Raw genomic sequence first — 18,742 nt, forward strand, 5'->3', positions numbered from 1 at the left:
CTAATAGAAGCATAAAAACGAATCCAAGGTCAGTACTTGTTTCTTCTTAGGCTAATTAACTCCTTGATCCTCCTTTACTTGCAGTATCTGTTAGACATGTCTTTGGAGTCCTATGTATTTCAAGTTTTCACTACTCCAACTGCGCTATCTTTTTGTGCTCATGTTTTGGAAAGATGGTGAATAAGTTAAACAACAAAAGCTGCCCACAGTAATAAAAGAACTGATCCCACAACCACATTGGCTAAACATGTGGCAGTGTGGCAGAACTGTTACACCTGTTGCCTTGCCAAGAACATATAAGTGGGTATTATTTGATTACAGCATAACTCTGTGCAGGTGAGTCTGACAATACTAGTAATAAAAATATTCCTACATTTCCAGTGCCTAGAACAATACTTGACATATAGCAAATACTCGATAGGTATTGAATGAATAAATGCACTAATGTTAAAAATGAGTATTGGATACTTGCTAGGGAGTAATGCATTTTTAAATATAATTTGTCAACTTCCTTTAATATACAGTTCACAAAATAAATTTAGCTTGTATTTCTGTGCTCTAACTTTACAGAAATATTTGAGTATGCCAGAGAAAGATATTACATCTGGCACATTAAAAGGTGTTGAGACCAGGTACCTAAGTCTTTAAATGTAAAACACTCACTTGTGAAAATACTTTCAAAGTTTTCCAGATATGTATGCAGATTTAGGCAGCCTTACCCTGTGATTAAAGCCAATTTCATGGAAATTTAATATAACTTTTCAAAATATCAAGGAATGATGGTGAATCAAAATGAGTAAAATCTGCTTCTGATTTAGATTTCATGTGGTTTGGCACTTAAGAAAAAGGACAGCTAATATTAAACAATCCTTTCTACAAAAGCCAAAAGAGACAAGTGATATTAGTCTTCTTTAACAATGTATCCCCCACATTATTTATTAGGTACACTATTTTCTATATATTCCTTTAATATCCTAACCTCATTTCTACTGCAAGGCTTTCTGAAAATATCACTTTGTCTCTCTCTCTTCAGCAACACTGAGTTCCTTAAGAGCATTTAGTAAAGTGAATGCCTGGCATTTAAAGATACCTAATGCCTTATAATTTAAGGTAACATTAATTTACTCTTTGACTAAGTATTTAGAAATTAAGGGTATGATGGGGTGATAACTGTAGAAAATTGGGCTAATTTCTCTGACTGCATACTAATCAACAATATTTGTTTTTTTTGTTGTTGTTAACTTTACCCCCTCACCATGATTAATCTTTTTTTCCCATTGTGTCAATAGTTAACCCAGAGGGAAACTTTAATGTAGATAATTAAAAAATTATTGGTATGGGTGTGAACCCACACTGAAGTGAACACTTACATTAAGTTCTTTTTGGCTAAAGCATGCTCTTTTCCTACACAGAGCAGAATGTTGCTAAAATCGACCAAATTCTCAAATTGAAATGGCTATGTTTCTATTCAAAAAGGATGAACTGGGGGAAAAAATTCTTCTGTAGGCTGGCATTTCAGCATTTAAATTTCTGGACTATCAATTATTTTCTTCCTCATTAAATAATACTATATAATTGTAAATCAACATCTAATGGCAACAAGCAATACTGAGGTTTGGGATGATTAAAAAAAAATAAAATATCACTTCTGTTCTTTTTCAGTTTTTCAAAAAACACATGAATTCTTATTAAGATGCCACACATATACCAGCCTAAATTAAAATTAAATTTAGGAATAGATGACAGAAGAAATGTTATAATGCTTTAGCTAAATGAATTTGTCTTATAAAGTAGAAAATATCAGAAGAAATTTATTGTGTAGCTATAATTTAATATGCATAACTGGGATATGTTTGTTATTTGTGTGTGGAAGGGATATATTTGCTTTCCTTAACATCAAAAATGAGAATGGGAGTACATTATAAAGCTCATTAACACAACAACTGTAACCGCCAGTGTATAATATATATTTAAGTTACTAAAAACTTTCTACTTGTCAGAGACTTTTCAAATAAGTGGACTGATTATTTTTTTTTAAAGATTTATTTATTTATTTATACAAGCACTGGGTGCAGGTGGACTGATGTTTCTATTCTGTCACTTGTAACAAAGGCATGAAAGCTTTAATTAGTTAGCTACCACTAAATCTTAACGTGAATTATTTTGAAAGAAGATACAAATTGAATAATTATCCAGCAAGTATATATTTACTGAAAAGAGGACTAATTAGGAAAGACTTGAAGAAGGAAAAGGGAGAGAGACAAAGACCTGCAGGCTCAAAAGAACAGCAGAGGCACAGTTCCTGAGGTGGGCGTGTACCTGAAGTGAACAACAGAAAAACTTAGGAAGTCTGTTAAATAAAAGTGTCTATTGAATTTGTATTAATCTCTTATCTTTTTGGAACTCAAATACCACAAAATATCATCAAACTTTTGTTTGTTTAGGGAAGTCACAAAGTTTCAAGGGAAAAAGAGAAATGCAAAGTTTTCAACCAAATCACCTAATGCTCCGTAATTGCTTTCTCACAGATGTGAGGGTACAGCTTATCTACATGGCTGCATGTTTAAAAATTAAGCCAAAGCTTAGTTATCATCATCTCTATTTACCATTATACCAACAGCTGCATTTATAAGATGTCTGAATTCAGGCTGTATTACCGATACCATGTTGTTTGCATCTGACATATTTAGATAACATTCTTTCAAATTAGAGAAGACTGAAATGCAATGATTAAGAACACAGGCTCTGGAGCCACGCTGTCTGCATAGGAATCTCAGTCCTTTTACCTTCTGCTTGGATAGCTCTAGAAATTTACTTAATCTCTCTGTGCCTCTATTTTCTTATCTGAAAAATGGGGATAAATAATTACAAGAAATTCATAGGACTATTTTGAGGGTTAAAATATGTAAAAGCACTGAGAACTGAGCCTGGTATTTATATCAAAAATGTACTAGCTACCACTATGATTGTTCTTACTATTATCAATACTGATGACATCACCTGGTATATAGTCTTTGATCTGCCATAACCCAAATAAGAAGGAATTGTGCTTCCTTGATTTTTAAGCTGTGTTTTCCCAGATGGCAACAGTAAAATCATTCTTTAATTTTACTATCAACTTTAAAATCCATAAGATCTGAATATCAAGTGCTCATTTTGGGGTTTAAAGGGATAGTCTTAATTCAAGAAAATAAACAATGCAGCCAGTCACCTTTTGATAATTACAAAGTTAGAATATGCAATTTAGTACCTAATATTTATGTATTCAGTAATGTATCAAGAGTATAATTAAAAGCAAATTCCTTTGTGTTTTATAAGATTTAGGAGAAAATACAAACAAGTGATAAACAGGGGCATGGTAGTTAGTCCAAAGAAATTTAGTATTTACAAAGCATCAAATATTCCTGAAAAATGTATATTTATATTAAAAGTTTTCTTATATAATTGAGTTGTGCTCTCTGTATCCTAAATAGCCCTGGAAATGTGTCATTTAGAGTTGCAGTGCTGGCATTCTGTCAATAAAACTTTAAAATGAATTAACATCAAATTGTATAAAATTGCATTGAAATGTGTGCATGGAGACTAGATAAAGAGATGTTGCAAGTCAATGCAAGAGAATTACAATGTTTAGTTCATTTTATTGGTGACCTGGAGAATTTCTATGATAGAGATGCAATTTGGAAATACAAATTGAGCAAAAGATAGACTGAGGACCTACTCTAGAAAGAGGATAAGTGAAATCAAACAACTGACCTAGAAGCAGATGTAGTATGATGCCTCCTCCCCGCCTCTCCCACTAATCTCTATGCCCCATTCCACACATGGTTGATTTCCAGGCAGATTTCATTAAGAAAAGGTTTCCTGTCCAGGTTACGATACTGAGTCTTCACTTTCAGGAAAAAATAGCTAAACAAAATTTTGTCCATAAAAATCATTAGTGTGGGAGTCCATTCACATGAAGTATCTAAAGTATTCAAAATCATAGGAACAGAAAACAGAAAGTAGGGGGAGGGGGGGAGGAAATAGTATTTAAAGGATATAGAGTTCTAGTTTTGCAAGATTAGAACAGTTTCTAGAGATCTGTTTTACAACACTGTAAATATATTTTACCCTACTGAACTGTGCTTTTAATTTTAGGTTAAGATACGAAATTTTGGGCCTCCCCAGTGGCGCAGCGGTTGAGTGCTGGGTTGTGAAGCTGCTCGCAGCCTCTGCAGCACCAGTTCGATACCAGGCCACAGGATGAGGGTCCCACATGGAGCGACAGACCTCTTCTGCCGCACCCGCTGCTCCCCTCAGCAGTGTACTTCGTCGGTCTGCCTGCTCTGCTCTCTACTCTGACTCTGGTGAATTCTCTCACCCTCCTGCGCTTCTGGACTGTACCCAGTGCTTGCATAAATAAATAAATAAATCTTTAAAAAAAAAATACAATCACTCTATGTATGTTTTGCTTATTTAAGAATAAACGTTAGCTTTATATTATAAACTTAAAAGGAATAAACACGATTTTTATGGAATTCAGAATTAATTTCAAATAATTATAAATGCACATTTAACCTGGACAAGAAATCTTTTCTAAAAGAAACTGAGTAGGAATGAAATCTGGCTGGAAATCAACCATGCATGAAATGGGGTAAAGATGTGACTGTGAGAGATGGGAGGAGGCATCATATCACATCTGCTTCTGGGTCAGTTGTTTGATTTCGCTTGTCCTCTTTCTAGAGTAGGTCCTCAGTCTGTCTTTTGCCCAATTCCTATTTCCAGAATCTTGATATTCAGAAATGTAAGGTTTCACCAAAGCCTTCATTCAATAACTATTTGTTATTGAGTACCTATCATGTACTATGGTATATGTTATAAAGAAAAAGTATAAAGACCTACAACCTAATCATCAGTATCTCCAAGCTGTGGTGATAACTTAGAAGAATAAATGTAATTACAATTCAGTGTGATACATATTATTAATATGTAGCTATACTAAGGAACAATCTAGGAAGCTTTAATCTTGACTAGGACAGTCTCGATATTTAAGATGAGTTATGGATGATAAGGCAAAATTAAGTAGGCGAAAACAGTGGAGCAAAAAGTAGCAGTTTGTACAAAGACAGATGCGTGAGATGTACAGACAGAACAGTGACACACACAGCAGCTAAGACCAGTTCTTTATAACCAGTACAAAGTATTCATCGAGAATTAGAGGGTGGCACTATCAGAAGGTGAAGGGAAAGGGCCAGATCAGAAAATGATTAATAGGTAGACAGTGAAAACAGTTAATGGGACAAAGATAATTTCATAAAGCTTTATTAATAAAGCTGAAGTTTTATTAATAAAACTGAAGGCTTTATGAATCCTGATAAAGACAAAGCCTGGAGAAACTGGGTGAGGATTATGGAAATTGAGTTAGGGCATGAATCAAGGCTACTACAGAGGGACTCTCTGAATGGAGTTAGTAATGAATGTGTTTTTGACATAAAGGCACAGGCAAACAATTGTGAGATCAGGGAAGAAAGAAATTATTTTTTCTTTGCTTTCAGATATAGTCAGATGACAGCAATATTGTTATTTTAAAATGAAGGAGGAAGTTAAGAACTAGCCTAAATGATTGGCATAAATCACTTATTTCAGCCTGAATCTCATTTTCAATATTTATAAAGTTGTTTCAGTAATTATTTAGCATTTTGTAACTTTTTTATTGTGAAATATTTTTTATCATGAACTTGCTTTGAAGCTGACAATACAATTAGTACATATATTATCTAGCTGAGTTTTCCTGAAAGTGAAGACTCAGTGCCTAGCATCTTACCTGGACAAGAAATCTTTCTAAAGTAAACTGAAAACGATTAAAAGTTTCTAAAGGTCTATTGTACAACATTGTAAATATATTTTATTCTACACATGGGAATATAAAGCAAAGAACATAAAAACATTTTGTGAAATTTTTTTCTCTTGAATTAATCACTTTGACAAGTGTCTCTTGAACTCCTGGTGAAATAAACTTCGGGCAGCAAGGGAAAACTAAAGCTTATGTAAAAATAAAGTTTACAAGATTTAATGAGAAAATTTCCCCTCTGGGTTAAGTATAATTAGATGATGTTACAATCAAACATTTTCAAAGTTACTCATAATGATCATAATTATCACTGAGTCACTGCATTTTATGCTAAAGGTCAGCTTTCAATGGTGAACAAAATGTAGTCTCTCTAGTACTTTCATAGAATCTAAAGTTGGAACACTTCAGAGAATGTTTAATTCTAATCCATCCTCCCACTAAAACAGAAATTTTTATATATTTAAGTGTATCTGCCCATGCCCTTGGAGTGACAATGAAGTCACAAATAATGTTAGGAACAAAAATAATCAGGACTAACAACTACTGAGTTCAAGCATTGTGGTGAGACTTTTACATACATTATTTTATTTTGTGCAAAGGCAAGTCCAACTATCAAATGTTCGTGTTGATATTAAATCAATTTGTCAGTCTTGTCAGTCTTTAACTTTTTTTTTTTTGTGGGACCCTTGCCAGTGGCCAGGGATCGAACTGGGGCTGCAGAGGCTACAGGCAGCCTCGCAACCCAGCACTCAACCACTGCGCCACCAGGGGAGGCCCTGTCAGTCTTTAACTTTTAACTATATTATCTGCCCAATTCATCCTTCTTAGGAAATAACAATTGTAGTTACTATTTGTAGCACTTAATAAATGTAATTCTGTTTGTTAATGTTTTATGTCAATCTTCACAATAACCCTATGAGGTAATATTTTTCACATTTTTTAAGAGAGGAAATTAAGCCTTAGGGTAGGTGGGTAACTTTTTCAAGATTGCAAATATAGTAGTTGATAAAACCCAGGGTTGATTTCAAAGTCCAAGTTCTACTTATCACATGTCCCTTATACATGGGCTTTGTAGATTGGCAAAATCAAGTTTCTAAACTTCCTGAGCTAAGAGTCAGATGCCAACACATTGTAAACTCAATGAAGAAATGTTATTCTATGAGGCCTCTAAAAAAATGGACTGCAAACCTATCTCACTTAACACCATCCCAAGAAGTGTTCCATAGGATTGAGCCTTTTATCCATTCTAATTTCTACACATCACAATCTAACCATATTGGTTAGTGGTAAATTTAACAATTGCTTATTTTGTTTTCCACTTGCAAATGTTGCAGTCCTTACCACATATATTGCAGGATGTGGTATTATTTTGACTGAAGATATGCAAAAAATGGGATACCATCTGCGAATGCCACAAAGAAAAACAGTTCTAAGAATTAATCACTACATCATGGTTAAATCAAATCATGGCATGCTGTGTTAATTTTGGCTCACTTTATAGTTTTGAAGTAAAAAATAACAGTCAAGTGATGGAAAACTGAGTTAGCCAGAATGTGATCATCCTGGCATTATGAATGATTATTTTGTCCTGATGTCTTGATTGTGGAAAATTTAACACAAATTTTATTACAGCTTTAAATAATAGATCTTTGAAATCTATCAGCAAAAACAGTATTTACCACCAACTTGAATTAAATGTAGTTAGGTTACTATATGTAACATGCCAACTTTAATACTTATCTCTAGTCCCTCAAGGGATACTCTCTTCATGAGACCAGAGAAAATCAGATATTTACCACTCGTCATGTCCTTCTGGCTATGTTTTCCACATGAAAATCATGCTAGTAACTCATCAAAAGTAAGGCATATTTAAAATTTAATTTTCTAAAACTGGTGAAATATTTGTTCCAATCCACTCACATTCTCTTGTGTGGCCTGCCCACCTTTTGGTAGTTCTTTTCAGTTCAACAATATTTACTGAGATGTATTCTATACCAGGCATTGACAGAGGAATTAAATTTGATTCCTATGCTTGGAGGCTTACATTCTAGAGGATGAGGCACACCATAAACAATAAATGTAATAAAGGAATAAACTATATAAAATTACATAATAAGAAAAAGCAGTGCAAACCGAGAGTATCAGGGAAGCCAAGAGTGGGAAGATAATGGGGCAGATTAAAATATAGGGAAATCAGGATAAATCTCAGAAGAAAGAAAGATTTCAATAAAGACTGAAAATGACTAGATTGTTAACCAAATAGGTTTCTGGAAGAAAAATATTTCAGAAGGAAGGAAAAGCAAGAGAAAATAATCATGCTTTGGGCACATGCCTTGGGAACTCAGTGACATTAACAGCAGCAGAGAGTGTGGCTGAGCAGTTGGACACGGCCAGCACAAGGACTCTGGCATTTACTAACTGAAATGGCCTGGCCATCCACAATAAGGTCAAGATATAATATTCCTTTCACACTAGATTTCACATTTCCTAGAGAATAAAAAGTTTCCCTTCATTTCTGACTTAACTTCTTAGTTAACTTTCTTGCTCCTTTATTATCCTTCTCCTTTCTTTAAACTCCAGTAATGGGATAATATATATATATATTTATATATAAGATATATATATATATCTCATTCCGATAATGTTATCTATTTCATTCAGATAATGTTACACTGTTTCTACATCAAGTCACTATATAGTCTTTGAAAATAAAAACTAACCTGCTTTCATTGTTTATATCTGCTTTATCTTTGTTTATAAATACACGCAAACCAGGAGGTTTGAAAAGAAGTTTACAAAAAAGAACCTTATTTTGACCCATTTGAAGCATTTGCTTTTTTTTTTGATGAATTGATGAAGACAAATGAGGAAATCTATGCCAAGTCTCCTTTTTAAAATATTATCAGTGAACAGATATATTCATTATATATTGAAATATTGATGAGAAGCAATAAGAAATAAGCTCTTAAGAAACTGGGCTTCACCTTGCTAAAGAATGTCTGAATATAGAAAAAAGAAACAGAGAAGAAGGGTGATATACAGGACATTGCCAAACATAATAATTACCTTTAATAAATATAATAATATAGCTTTAACAAACGCAGATAAAACATTGAGGGATTCCTCTATAAAAGTCTCAATGTTTATTAAACCAAAGAGGAAGTGATAGGAAACAATAGAATTAATAGAAATTTATTGAAAGTACTTTTCCTCTTTGAGAAAATTTAAAATCTAAAACATAAATGTATCTATGCAATTAAAATTCAGATCTTAGTTTACTACAAGCAGAGCCACATTGTTTGGAAAACTGTGTATTTCCTAGTTTACATTAGGGAACCACCTTGCCTTAAAATACATGTCACTGCGGCCTCCCCTGGTGGCGGAGCAGTGTGCCAGCTGCTCCCCTCAGCAGTGTATTTCGTCAGTCTGCCTGTTGTGCTCCCCACTCTGGCTCTGGTGAATTCTCTCACCCTCCCGCACTTCTGACTGTACCCAGTGATTGTATAAATAAATAAATAAATCTTAAAAAAAAATAAATAAATGTCACTGCAGTTTCATGAAGTTTACATTCAATCCTTAGGAAATACTTTTTATTTCTGTTACTTTACTCCTACTATGTAGTACACATGTAAGATGGTTAAAAATAAAAGTAACCCTTGATGATAAAGTTCTTTTCTGATACAATTCACATTCTAACCTTGGTAAGGAAAATAGGCCACAATGGAATAATACAGTCATTAGAATTATACAAATGGAATAAAACCACTGTAAAACATTCGCATCTATGTAAAAGGAAGGCTGGAATTAATGCAATTCATATTAATAACTAGAATAAAATAGAGTTGGAGGGATGGGATATAAAAGACAAGAGTTATAAAAACTATGTTCACAAAAAGATGGTAAAGTTGACTTGTTCAAATTTACAAATTGGTTCCTCCATGGTTGGGCTGGGATATGGGCAAAGATATGAAACTAACATTAAAATACTGAATTATTTATTTATCCACCTTAAGTCTTTTGGGAATATAAATATATATATATATATATATATATATATATAAATCAAACACACATATAGACACATAATGCATACCTATAGATTTCTAGTTCTTACATGACCTATCTTTTTCATTCACTTGAAAAAAAAGTAGAGGGAAAGAGAGAAAGAAATAGTTGACATTTTAAGGAAAATATGGCTATAGTTAAATTGCAAATCTGATCTTTCTTTGGACGGGAAAATGGAAAAAAATTCTGAGCCATAAATCTGATTTGAGTCAGGTTCCTTAGTAACATGGTTGCTGATTTTTCTCATATTGACAGACATTCTTTCCATTTAATTGTTTTTTTTTTTTTTTTTCCAAATGGTTTACCTCACCTTTGGACCACAAGGAAGATTAGCAGGTGGTGTCCCATAGAGTCATATGTTTTCATTAAATTTTTTATGAAAACCAAAGTAAATTATGCTGATCAAAATGACAGGTGGGATGCAAAATGTCTCACAGATTTATAGATAAAATCATTTAAGTTATAAATATATCCATTCATCTAAAAAATACTGATGAGGTGTAAAAGGCAATAATTGGAACAGGTGGAAGAAGGCAGCACAGAAAGTCGCCCATGAAATTAACTGCAGCAGACATAGTAGAAAGAAGAAAACAAAGCAGTGGCAAATGTGCTTTTCCTATGGGGAGGCCAATGATTTAGTGCAGAATGGTAAGGAAACTATTACCAGCAACCTTGTGGAAGTGTAAAGAGTGCAACAACATATTGATGACTTCTTTAGAAAGAGAGGCTATTACTACTTATAAAAATATATTTATCTAGCTATGATAATCAAGGGTTATATGTCTTATTCCTTTGAAATCTGACATGTGATCTTAAAGAATTTTGAGCAAATCAATAGTTTCTCTGAATAGTTTGGTCTGTCTCAGGCAGTGAAGACTTCAGTTCATTACCAAATTAATGAAGAAAGCATCACTATGAAAACACCCTCAACATCACATTTTGCAGCATACAACAGACACTGGACTTCAGCCTAAGATTATTTCTCTTTAATGTTACATGACACATCATAACAAAATTTGCGATGGCAGCCAAGGTTGAGAGATTGTCTACATATTGTAATTATCTTTGTGGGCATACCTAAAGTGACTTCAAATTTTAATCACTTAAAGTAAAAAAAAATGAAAAAACTAAAAATACAGTTCTTGCCAAATAATTTTTACTTTTCATTAGGGATGTTAATACTCGATTTTTCAAGCTCATTTGAAAAATAGCTCACTTAAGGTATAGCATTTTTTCTTAGTTAATCATCAATAAAATTCTGACAGAGAATTTGAAGCAGTAAAGCTAAAACTGTCCTTATTTTTCTTATTAAGTTTAAGGGGCAACCAAATCTGGAAAAAGAAGGCTTTTATAAGATGTAAAACCACAAAAACAAACACAAATATTTAAGGAGTGCACATATGTGCTGATTTTAACACGTTTGGCAGTATGCAAGGATTATAAGAGCATTAATATTTCCTGAAATTAAATCACATGAAAAGAAGAAAGTCTTTAAAAATACCACTTCATACATTTCATTTTAATTTATATAAACAAAACAAGTCCAATCCAATCATTCATCTAATTACTGTTTACTGAGTGTTTATCAAGTGCCAGATAGTATCTTAGTACTTAGGGATTTGGCAGTGAGTGAAACAGAAAAGGCCCTGCTTTCATGGAATTTACAGTACACAGATATAAGAAGAACATAAATATAAATGTCAGTTATCGATAGATGCAAGGATGAAGAAAAATGAGTTGGGGGTAAAATTTTAAATAAGTTGGTTATGGAAGGCCTCAATGAAAACCAGATATTTGAGAACATCTTAAAGGAGGTGAGAGAGGTAGCCAAGGGGAAAACCTGGCAGAGGTGGAAAGGGAACGATTCTAATTAGAAGAAATGACAAGGCTTGATGCATTAGCACACATGTTTTGAATTTAAGAAATAGCTAATGAGCCAGTATGGCTAGAACAAAGTGGGCAAGAGAAGAAACTAGCAGGAGATAAGGTGAGAAAGATAAAAGAGTCAGATAGTCCAGGGCCTTTAATACTGTTTCAAGGACTAATTTTTCTTTTGAAGGAAGTGATAAACCATTGCAGCATTTTGAGCAGAGAAATGATCAAACTGAGACTCATTTTAGCTTCTGTGTCGAGAGCAGACTAAAGGACAAAAAGACTAAAGGGAGGAAGGAGCAATACTGGTTAGTAAAGTATTAAAATAGTCAGAGATTCAGATAAGAGAAGAAATAATATGACATCCGTAAGGAGTATATGCTAGCAAAAGGACATTTACATCATGAAATTCTATGATGGTTCTATTTTGTACATTCAAAAGAAATCAAAGATAGATAAACACAAAGCTATGGGTAGTTGCGCCAATGAATCCCAATCTCTCGCTCAGTTTCTCAACCTGAGAAAATTTTTTAAACCAGGAAACCTCTAATTGAAGAAAAGGCCCAGTCTCCCCAGAGGAAAGTACCTTGAAAAGTCATGGCAAGAATACAAGACAATCCATTCTCCTAGTATTTCTCCAAAGTTGCCTAAAGTCCTTTATTCAGGTAACTGTACAAGGGGACAGAGAACACTCAAACATTTCAAAGGCATACAATTGACCTGCAGTGTTAATTCAGCATCTGTCCTAATCAGAGTAGAGGCTTATATTCAGAAGTCATAAATGGAGCCCTGGCCAAGGTCTAGCTCAAAATAAGTCAAATAAGATCACAGACTCTCCTGGTGAGGATTTCCACAGTTCCCAAATGTATAATCAGAACAGATATACTTGTAGGTGCCACAACATCCATATCAATATGTAATGGCAAAATTGTGGAGGAAGCCTATAGGAAGAATTTGAACCTGCCCTACCTCAAACTTCCCAAGAGAGCAATAAAAAACAAACAAAAACAATATAGTATTGAATGAGGGGGGGGGAACTGGCAAAAATCAGTGTTCCCTTAAGTATCCAAATAGTATGCAGGAGTGGTCCCAATAAAGTTATCCAAACTTCTCAGAGGGTCAGGTTCTGATTCCTGGGTAACCCAAAGTGCAACAGTCATTTTCCATCTTGAATTTAAGTAACAATTTCTTTTTAAATGATCTTGCACTTATCTTCAGGAATATGTTCCAATTTATTTGGGTAATGCTAGTAGGTATCACTTTTAGAAAACTTTTCCAAAGTAATGGTTATGCTAGGAAGTATTTCTGAAAAGTCTTTGGAATTTTTCTCTAGGAAGAACCTGTAAGTATAACCACTGATTTACAGATGCTCGCTGCATTAAAAATTATTGTTGACTTTTGTCAATCCCCATTTCCTTATCAAAGATTTTAACTAACCCCTCACTTGAATTTTTTTAGTCTTTCTGATTCTAATTGATACAGTACATTCAAAAGTTTTTCCAGAAAGTCTTTCATTGATTCCATTTTTCTTTTATTTCATCACAAGTATATGTATGTAATTTAACTTCTTGGTAAATATGCTGACATTTGTGTGTATAAAGATAGACTTTATACAAATAGGGAATAAAAACAAGTATGTTAAGAACTGCATTTTCCTATTTTCAATGTTACTGTCTAGAAAGTTAGATAATTTCAAAACATTATATAAGGAATTACAAAACATTACAAAGGAAGGGATTTAAAATTAAATAGAAAAACTACCAGAAATTAACCCTACTATGCAATCTTTAACCAATCTTCAACTTAAATTTTACAGAGTTTTTCAACTATTGTTATGAATAAGAACAGCTTAGTCAAATAATTTAATAAATAAAAACAATTGGTAAATCAGAAATATGTTTTTCAACAGTAGTCCATACTTTCTGGTAAGTAAACTGCACTAAAACTGCAGGTAATGAGAGATTCAATATATTATATAGTGCAAACTGATGAAAGCATTTTCTGCTATTGAATAAAACTTCTTAAAATTAAACTGCATAATAAAAAACAAACACGTCTCTAGTTACAGTTGATTCTAGTGATGCATTTATTTCTATGAAAAACAAAAGCAACATATGTTTTTAAATAGTTCATGGTTTGTGTGGCTATACAACACAGGGGATGGCTGATCACTAGTTTAACAAAATTCTCTCAGAATACAGGGCCTCCCCTGGTGGCACAGGGTTGTGAGGCTGCCCACAGCCTCTGCAGCGTCAGTTCGATCCCCAGCCAGTGGTGAGGGTCCCACAAAATTCTCACAGACTACATTATTAAGTTCTTGAAGGCAAAAAAATGGAAAATTTCACAGTAGCACATGGCCCATAATTAAGAGCTACCTAGACTAGATAAAATACAATATTGCATTTCAACCAAATACTGCAGGCTTAATCACAGATTTGTGGGTTATGACTAGATGTCTTGATTCTTATTCCATTCTAGACCCTTGTGGATGGCACTATCTCATACTCAGTCCCCACTTCTGCTTTTCTTGCCACAAAAGGGTCATATATACCCACAAAGACAATTGAAGATTGAGTTTTATCAGCAGCCAGAAACAAAGTACAGAGTACAAACAACTGTAAAATATTTGATTGGGTAATGTAGCAACTGGCCACTGGTTCATTCACCATAATTACACATTTCAACATAACTACAGGATACATAGATTCTTATAAGAGAAAAGAATCTTCAGGGAAGCAATAGAGAAAACCTTTTTTGGGGTAGTCACATGACATTATCATGTGGCCACTAAGTTATAAGGACATGTGTGTGCATTTCATTTAAATCACTCTAATCATTAAACATACTATACCAAACTTGGATTTTTTATAATTTTTCTATCATCTTTAAATTTTTGAAATTAACTCAAATATAGATAAAATAAAGATAATACATACTTGGAAGAAACTGCCTCCATGAACTCATCCAAAAAAGCATCATACTCAGGACCTCTCACTCTTCTCTGCCGTAATCCAATGTATAATGGGTCTTTAAGTAATTCCTATTAAATAAAAGTAACCATAGATATATAAATAACTACAGGTAATTCATTTATTCTTTCTCAGTCTCAGTCTCCTTATCTGTATGATAAGGATAGAAATGGAAATAAAATCTTTCCATCCTGATTTAGAATCAAGCTGTAACTAGTATTTAATATTATATAGGATATTTTATGGTAATTATATGCAGGTTACATGATCAGTAAATATTAAAAATATTCTGCTTTACTCTGGGAGAAAGAAAAGAAAATATCTGTGATGTTAGTTAGGAAAGCTCAGTTGAGATTTTAAAGATAAATTTTGTCACAGAAGTAAAAGCTTTAAATGCTTGTATTAATTCAGGATACAGAAAGAAAGCAATTCTTTTCTTAGATGTATTTTCTGTTTCTAAAAAAATTTAAACAAATATTTTGATTTCACTTTAAAATGATAGTGAGAAAATATTTAAAAGTTTTCAGACTTGGCTAAAGTTTTCTATCAGTTTCTAAAACTGATAGAAAAGTACAATGGGGCAAGAAAAAGAAAAAAAAACAAGAAAACAGCTTGGAAAGAGGTCAACTCTTGGAAAGAGGTCAACTCATAGTCATGTGCCTAGAAATACTAAGAAATTTACCAAAACATCCACTAGAAGAAATACATAAACGTAACACAATCATACACTATATGGTAATAGACACAAATCACTGCATCTCTCTTTACATGCAATGAACATTTGAAAGTGACATAAAATGTATAACTCCATTTATGAAAGCATTCCAAAGAATTTAAAAGGCAAACTGCTTTGGCAGAGTGGAAGACCTATGTCATGTATAGTGGAACAACTGACAAAACAGTAACCTTGAATAACCTGAAATAAATAAAATGTACTAGTGAATTTATAAATCTAGGTAAAGAGACTTCCAAGCAGAATGTTGAAAGATATAAATTAGTTTCTCAGAGCTATGTGATAATAAGGTTAATAAAGAGATGAGCTAAGGAAGGGACTGTCCAGCCCATGAGCAAAATTTAAAGAGAAAACAGAAAACTCAACATAACACAGGGTCAGTCAAAACCAAACCAATAATAAACTCTTAACTTCTGACTGTAAAACTGAGGCATCCAAAGGGGAAGAGTGATAGGGTGGGTGTAGAGGGGGAGGGCCCAATGGAACTAGGTGAAGGATTTGGGGGGCACTGCAGCTCAGCAGGGTGTGAAAGTATGTATCTGTAGAGGTTGGAACCTACAACCCATAGAACAGATACAAAGGTGTAAACCTATCTTACCTCGAAGAACGTAATTTCGAGACAATAAATAGTTTCCTTTGTTTAAAAAAAAAAATAGAATTGTTTGTAAAAGATTTCAGCAGTCAAAGGTCAAATGAAGTGTGTGGTTCTAACAACTTTTTTGTAAACCTCTTAATAAGTTTAAATGTAGTCTAAGACCATTTTCTCTCTCTTTTTTTTTTTTTAGACCATCTAGGATAGACAGAAATACTCTGATATGTCAACCAATGTGTCGAAACTGTCTGTTTTGAAAAGAATTATGAGTGGGTTCTTTCTCTAAAGGGGTGGACAATGAGCTGATACATAGAAAGCCTAACATTTAAGGTCTGTACTACTTGCATTAAATGGGAGAGAGACACATAAAAATGAAAACACTTTTCTGTGTCCCCAAATTTCCATAGGCAGGAAGCAAAGCTGAGAAAGGCATTTAGCTACAACAGTCATTTCTTAGGAAACGGAAGTATATCTCAAAGGACAGAGCAAAGTGCTTCAGGGGACAATGAACTATAGAACCATTGTAAGGAAACAGAACTGGACCCTCTTCAAACAACATTCACTACCCCCTAAATTAGGTGGCCTAGCAACCTGTGTCCAGTAAGATTTCTGAATTGTGATGAGCCATTTAGAGCTCTATTATTTCTATGCCTCCCGGTTTGAATGAGAGCGGTGACTGTGTTTTTTCTGTGCCTGCCTCGCCACTGTATGTTTGGTAAATTGCTATGAACCATTTAGAAACATGATTCCTATTCCTCCAATTCTGAATGGGTGTTGATTGCAGTTTTCTGTACCTGACTCACTACTGTGTTTGATGTGTGGGAACTGATGAGAGGAGCCACACCAAGGAGCAAAACAAAAGAAATTCTACTTGTACCTTTTGTACCTATACTTCATAGAGAAGACAGGATTCTGAACTTTGGGGCCACTGTTACTATTGGGATGGAACTGTGGCTAGTGTAGATGAATATGTGTATACTTTGCATGTGGAAGACAAACAATTTAATGAAGATCTATATAGAAAAAGGTCTGTCCCAAGCATCCCAGCCTTCCTAGCCATCCCAGCAAATAACAAACAACAAAATTATTATAATTATTTTAAGTCACAAAGTTTGGAGGTGTTTTGTTACAGATAAATGATATTTTCACAGGTGTGGTAAAGTTAAGAAAGTGAAAACATTTGAATCTTTCGAATTGGGATTCTCCAACAGAAATTACAGCCCAGTTCACACCTGTTGTCCTAGTGTAATTAATAGCATCCTCATTTATTACTAGAGTGTCTTGGTTTGGTCAATACATTATGTGGCCATCCTACTTACAGTGTAGTGCACAACAATGAGTTAAAGTTTTCCGACTTGCTGGAAATTAGCATACTTAATCATATAAATATATTTCAGATGAAAAGTAAAATCTGAAACTGAGTGTTGTTGTAAAGCCCAGCTGTTCCTTGAGGCATAAAAACTTTAAACAATCTACTGGCAAGCTTCTGAACAGCTGAGGTTGAAGCGCCAATGAGCTACTAATGGCTGCCAGAATTAAAATATTTTCCCCATGTCTGGAATATATTTGGACTTCTAAAATGTGAATCAGAAAAAGAAGACAATTGAGAAAAGATGTTACATGAATCTACTTCACTTTCCTCTTTTTCTTTCCCATGCTAATAAAGTATATAGCATGAACAAGTCTAACTACAATGAAGAGTCAATTATAAAGATTTATGAACAAGATAAAGTTTTCTAATTAAATGAAAAGTTAGAAAGTTCTTCCATTCATAATATCCCTGCCAATTTCTTGATAATTGGCTTAAATAATGAATGTATTGTTGGAAATTTCACTGACAAAACAATGTCTACAAAAAGCAATTTAACGAGACTACTCAATTTTAACAGTGGCTCCACAAAGAAGCCCATTAGTTAATTCAATGGATAAAAAATTTCTTATGGCCAAGAGGAGACATGCAACAGATTTTTCTTGGTGAAAAAATGAGACTTGATATTATACAAGCACTTAAAAAAGGGGGCACCTTCTTTAGCAATAGGTGTCACATGTAATACATATAGTGTCATTGAAGACTTATGAAGACACATACTTGAGAGTATTAAAAAAAGCAAAAAGACTGAGAGGAAGAGGAATAAAGGGAAAAGCATATAGAAATACAAGAGAGTTCCAAAAAAGAAGATAAGAAGGGTAAATACTGGTAGAGTGAATTATCTTATTTGTTAGCACTATTTCAATTCTAGAACCTTGAGAATTTTTAATTGAAGTATTCTTTTATTTGAAGCTCACAGTAATGATTATCAACTTTTACCTTATTCTTGTCTCTTGCATCTCTATCTTTTCAATCTGTAGATTATATTTTCTTTATAAGTTTTTTATCATTGCAAGATAGTATCTGCTTATCAAAGAATTTTAGAGCACTGAAAAGTGTAATTAAAAACAAAGAATATCAATACTCTCTACCCATTCAGGACTATCCACCACTAGCAGCCTGATGCATATTCTTTGTTGAACTATACATTTATGTCTATCCAAGTTTGGGGTAAATCATAACCCCTTTGCACAAAAGATCATCTTGTGAGAAGTTGTCATGTCACTAGATGAACATTTCAAATCTTAGGATCTGAATTGCAACCCTGCCCTCTTAGAATGAAAATAAAATGAAACTCCTCCCCACAAGTCAT

The 18,742-nt window shown here is 33.6% G+C and overlaps 1 protein-coding gene across 2 annotated transcripts in view; it reads right to left on the reverse strand.

The window, feature by feature from the left end:
* Positions 1-18,742, reverse strand: part of ME1 (malic enzyme 1) — a 133,099-nt gene that overhangs the window by 52,793 nt on the left and 61,564 nt on the right. For both annotated transcript variants that reach the window (XM_037520026.2, XM_037520027.2), the window contains exon 6: positions 14,704-14,807. In XM_037520026.2, coding sequence (XP_037375923.1) covers positions 14,704-14,807 — 104 coding nt within the window. The remainder of the gene's footprint in view (positions 1-14,703; positions 14,808-18,742) is intronic.

The sequence above is a fragment of the Talpa occidentalis genome, unplaced genomic scaffold (genome assembly GCF_014898055.3).
Source record: "Talpa occidentalis isolate TD23 unplaced genomic scaffold, MPIMG_talOcc4v2.1 talOcc4.2, whole genome shotgun sequence".
Taxonomy (NCBI): Eukaryota; Metazoa; Chordata; class Mammalia; order Eulipotyphla; family Talpidae; genus Talpa; species Talpa occidentalis.